A 5,368-nucleotide genomic window follows, 5' to 3' on the forward strand; every position below is an offset into this window, starting at 1 on the left:
GGCAGGCAGGCAGGCAGGCTGGCTGGCTGGCTGCTAGAGACAGCAGTGAGGCTGGCAGGCAGGCAGGCAGGCTGGCTGGCTGGCTGCTAGAGACAGCAGTGCTGGCGCTTGCCCAAGATGTGCAGCAGCAGCACTGGCTATCTACACAGCAAAGCGTCGTGACGTTGTTAGAGGCATTTAATGTGGGGAAAATAAATGCGTGAGGTAGGAAACTAAATTCGTAAGCTGTTTATTCTGTGGACAGGTTGCTTATGGTCTCTGTGCTTCCTTCCACATAGAGAATAGGGCCATATAGGTCCCTAACAAGTGAACCGCTAGGACTCTTACACATAATCACAGGCTGAAGAGCTATAAGGAATTAAATGTTAACAAGTTAATTAAAAGTTAATTAAGTGTTAACAAGTTTAGCTGTGTAGGTTAGATCAGATACATCGTGCCAAAAGAGCATCTTTTGTTTATATGCCTTGAAGATTGATAAAAATCAATTGAAGCCGGGCGTGGTGGCGCACGCCTTTAATCCCAGCACTCGGGAGGCAGAGGCAGGCGAATTTCTGAGTTCGAGGCCAGCCTGGTCTACAGAGTGAGTTCCAGGACAGCCAGGGCTACACAGAGAAACCTTGTCTCGAAAAACCAAAAAAAAGTAGACATTATCTGAAATGTATTCCCACTAAAAGTTAACAAAATAATACTCAAGAAAAAAATCTCCTATTTTTCTTTAAAGTTTGAAGTGTCTTTCCTAATAGATCTTGAAGTAAGCTGAAGTTTGAATGACTGATGGGCAGGAGAATTCATGGTGTGAATGTTGCTGGACCATAACTTGTAAGAACCAAGCATAGGCCCAAAACCTTCGAGCTGCCCACAGCATAGTTGCAGTCAGTCTCTTACTTGAGTGTGTTCCTACATGGTCTAGATATTCACAAGGTCTTTCAGTATCCCTTTAAAAGCATCAGGGAGTAACAACAGGGTTCTCTCCATAACTAATGTGGGAGGAGGTTAAATAATCACAAAAGACTTTGTAGCCAAGCTGGAGAGATGGCTCACCCGGCACTGGGCAAAGTGCAGGTCCTCCCCATTCTTCAAGCAGGGTGTGGCAGTGCACCAGTGGAACCTGAGTTTTTCAGATGGAGACAGGAGGATCCCAGGCTGTGCCCAGCCAGCCTAGCAGAAACTGGGAGTTCCAAGTTCAGAGGGAGGCTGTGATTAAGAAAGGCACCCCAATATCAACTGTGGCTCCACCCTGGCCCTCCAGCTTGTGTTTGTATATATATTAAGGCTATACATAAGCTACCATTACAGAGAGCTGGAGAGGCCATTCAGTTGTTAAAAGCAATGACCAGAGAGAACCCAGGTTCAGTTCCTAGCACCCACATCACAGCTCACAACCCTCTGAAATTGTCGTCCCATGGGATCTGATGCCCTCTTCTACCCTCCAAGAGCATTGCACAAACGTGGTAGACAAACATACACGCAGACAAAACAACCATACACATAAAATGGAAAGAGAAAAAGATAAAGATAACATTATAAAAAATTTAAAAATTTGTTGGAGAAATTGAGAATTCATGAATGAGTTTCCAGGTAGGCAAATGGCATTGGTGACTCTTCCCCATGGTGGGCTACTGGGTACCGAAAAAGACAGTCTCCTGCCCCTTGGTTCACTTACGCAAGATGGGGCTAGGGAGAACACCGACTTTGAGACCAAGAGAGCTCATTTTCTGTTTGGTTTGTAAAGTAAGCTTCCCTTAAATTCCCATTGTTTTGCACAGATACTGTATGATGAGCGCATGGTCTGTCTTTCCTGCTGTGAAGGGCTGAGGGGAGCGATGCAGGCACTGGCTTGTGTGATCCAAGGTGTTCTGACTTGGTCTGACTCCTCCTCTCATTAGGTTGACGAGAACATGAAAGTGGCCCAGAAGCGAGATGCTGTCTTGCAGGGGATGTTTTATTTCAGGAAAGACATCTGCAAAGGTATCACGTGTTGGGGATTCTAGGGTCAGTTTATGCTGAGCAAGCTGCTGAAGCTCATCTGTGCTCCCCTTGGTTGGTTGGCAGGCGGCAACGCTGTGGTGGATGGGTGCAGCAAGGCCCAGACCAGCTCCGAGCCAGCTGCAGAGGAGTACACCCTGATGAGCATAGACACCATCATCAATGGGAAGGTACGGCCTGAACGGGGCTCTGCACTGTGAGTGCCAACTGGCAGGGTTTATAATGTGTTCTTCTTACAGGAAGGGGTATTTCCTGGACTCATCCCCATTCTGAACTCCTATCTTGAGAGCATGGAAGTCGATGTGGACACCCGATGCAGTATTCTGAACTACCTAAAGCTAATTAAGAAGAGAGCATCTGGTACAGTGGAGCTCCTTCCTTTCCTTGTCTGCCTCCGTACCATGCTTGGCAGTCTGTCTGTCACACTAGCATGCTCGTTTTCCTGCATTTGACTAATTGTACAGTTGCATGCACCTTACACTCTTGGGGGTGAATTCAGAGAGCTTTTTTCTTTTTTACTGGCTCTTGAAATAGGGATGGTTTTAAAATGTGGCAGCATAAGTGAGGTATGGTGACTGCAGTGTCAGTCCAGTGTCATCTGTGTGTACTGTATGTCACTGCTAACTTTTGTCGGGCTAAGTAACCATGGCTCAGTGAGGCTGTACGACTGACTTGTGTGTGGCTTTCAGCTTCTATACAGGGCCTCTGCCCAACCCCAGGCCCTTTCCTTGTCAGTTTTAAGATCTCATTCTTGGCCTTGCTGGTACTTAAACAGGGAACAGCCCATGCAAACCTCAGTGCAAATGCTAATGACATCGGGACACAAGTCATCTGAAAGAGAATATCACCTCCAGGATGTTATAACTATGACTTCCCTTTTATCCCCTGCTCATCCCCGTAGGGACCCTATAGTCCTTTGAAATAATTATGTAATGGCAGCATCTAGAGACATAGCCCTCTGGCCAAGGAGAATAACCCAGCTCTTACAAATACTGACTGTCCCTTAAGAGTTTGTGGTGTTAGCCTATGGGTGGTGCGCGCGCGCGCGCGTGCGTGCGTGCGTGCGCGCGTGCGTGTGTGTGTGTGTGTGTGTGTGTGTGTGTGTGTATGTGTGTGTGTGTGTGTGTGTGTGTGTGTGTTCTTGTTGCTGTTCCACAACCTGCCATTGGTCCCCAGCAGGAATCCTTTGAATGTGATAAAAGCCCTTCTCTCAGCCCTTACTGTGTGACACTCCCAGGTCATGCTGATCTTATTTTTAGAAGCATATGTTCACTGGTCATTAAATATCTACTTCTAAAAACGCCTATTTCTTTTCTTCAGGAGAACTAATGACTGTTGCCAGGTGGATGAGAGAGTTCATTGCAAACCATCCTGACTACAAGCAAGACAGTGTAATAACTGATGAAATCAACTATAGCCTCATTTTGAAATGCAACCAAATTGCAAATGAATTGTGTGAATGTCCAGAGTTACTTGGATCAGGATTTAGAAAAGCAAAGTATAGTGGAGGTAAAAGTGACCCTTCAGACTAGCCGTCCAGCAGAGAGAGGGTGACCGCTGTTCAGGATGGCATGTGCAGCCCTGACTCCTGACCCACTCGGATGCTGGGAAGACCAAGATGGCCTGCAGTGTTCTGTGCCAGTGGCTTGCAAGTAACTAGAAGCTCCCTTCAGTAGGTAAATCTGAGTTTGTACATGTATATACTAAAGTATTTTTATGATTAACAGTGTATTTTAATAACATTGTATCTAAAGTCATAGTGAACTGGCTTGTACATTTTGAATTCTTACTCTGGAGCAACTACTGTCTAAGCAGTTTTGTAAATGTAATTGTACAATAATTCCTGCATTCCAGAGTTTCAGATGTTTACTGTAAATCTTCTACTACTACCTGGGACCTGATTCACTGAAATTTACTTTAAAAAAAAAATGCCTTCTCACACCTGTTTCTTGAGTCACCTCTTACTATGTAGGTAAAGTCACTGGACTGCATCGATGCCCTCTGTGGGCGAGGCACCTTACCTGTGATATTTCCTTTGCAAAGCAGCCCCACTCTCTCGCCACTGAATTCTGCTAGCTCTTGAAAAGAAACTACTTCAGGAATTGTCTAAATATACAGACTCAGAGACTATTGAGTTTCATCTGAAAAGGAAAATCATTTCCTTCTACGTACACCAAGAGCTCTGTCAGATGGTGTCTGCTCTTCCATTACCACCATTACCACTGCTGTCGGACCCCTGTGCTGATGAATAATCAACTCAGTGTAGCAGCCATGGTTCCCGCCCTTTCTCTAGTTTGCAAGAGCAGATTGGCAAGCTGTCTTCTAACAGCCATTCATTTCATTCCAGACTTTGCCTGGGGAGTATTCTGCACCCCACTTGCTTTCTCTATAAAACTCACAAATCATGAAATGCACTAATTTTTGTGAATCAGGACCCTAAATGTTTAATTGTAAATAATTTGTTTCATAGATTGCATTTAACTTTGTGTTATCTTTTTAATTGTTAACTAAATTTACTTCTAAAATAACTGTACTGTAGATTAAGCCAAGCTTTACAGATATAAATATTTACACTGTAATGGTAATTTTGAAAGATTGCAATAAAGCCGCTTCATCTTAAAGCTTTCAATACTAGAATTGACTCTATATCTCATTTACTTCAGAAAGTATTTTTTTCTACAGATCTCTTATATGTAAACTAGGTTGTAAAAAGAATAATGGTATGAGAAAATAAAAGAATGGGATTCATATTCAAAGATAGTACATGTATGAGTGGTTTTCGGGGGAGGGATTTGTTTGGATTGGGGGCGGGGCTTTTGTTTTAGGTTTTGTTTGTATTTCTAACTATGTCACCTGGCTACTGGTTTGTCCTCACTATGCAGATCAGCCTGGCTTTGAACTCATAGAGACCCGCCTGCCTCTCTATCCACTTAGTACTGTTAAATGCATGAGCCAGTGTGCCTAGGCTTGGTCGGGAGGGTTTTTACGTGGCCAGATTGTATGATGTCATCTCATCATCTCAGCTCTAGTCTTCTAAGAGGACGACTCAGAAAGACGGACGGACCTCCCTCCCTCAGCAGCCTTCCCACAAGCCCCGAGCTGTAGCTGATAAACTACTTTCCTTAGGAAAGTGAATGTTTCTTTTACTCTCAGCCACTCTCGTGACATCCGTCAACTTAAAGCCTCAGCACTCACTCACCCTCAGTATATGTCTAGATTGTTCTGCTAAATTTTAAACTAGGCAGATTTCAGCCTATGTCATGCTCTTCTCCATTCCTAGACAGAGCAAGTATGACCCACAACTCATGATCTTTACCATCTAAACAGCATTCAGGATCACAAGCCAAATTATAAACACTGACACGGACAGAAGATGCATCGT

The 5,368-nt window shown here is 44.3% G+C and overlaps 1 protein-coding gene across 2 annotated transcripts in view; it reads left to right on the forward strand.

Annotated features, from left to right (window-relative positions):
• Nucleotides 1–4,743, forward strand: part of Gclc (glutamate-cysteine ligase catalytic subunit) — a 41,841-nt gene extending 37,098 nt beyond the window's left edge. The window contains exons 13-16 of one of the 2 annotated variants that reach the window (XM_021205955.2): nucleotides 1,887–1,968; nucleotides 2,053–2,156; nucleotides 2,226–2,346; nucleotides 3,307–4,743. In XM_021205955.2, coding sequence (XP_021061614.1) covers nucleotides 1,887–1,968; nucleotides 2,053–2,156; nucleotides 2,226–2,346; nucleotides 3,307–3,518 — 519 coding nt within the window. In that variant the 3' untranslated portion in view covers nucleotides 3,519–4,743. The remainder of the gene's footprint in view (nucleotides 1–1,886; nucleotides 1,969–2,052; nucleotides 2,157–2,225; nucleotides 2,347–3,306) is intronic. The other variant, XM_029542841.1, reaches the window with a different exon arrangement.
• The last annotated feature ends 625 nt before the right edge of the window (nucleotides 4,744–5,368 follow it).

Source organism: Mus pahari, chromosome 10 (genome assembly GCF_900095145.1).
Source record: "Mus pahari chromosome 10, PAHARI_EIJ_v1.1, whole genome shotgun sequence".
In the NCBI taxonomy this organism is placed as follows: Eukaryota; Metazoa; Chordata; class Mammalia; order Rodentia; family Muridae; genus Mus; species Mus pahari.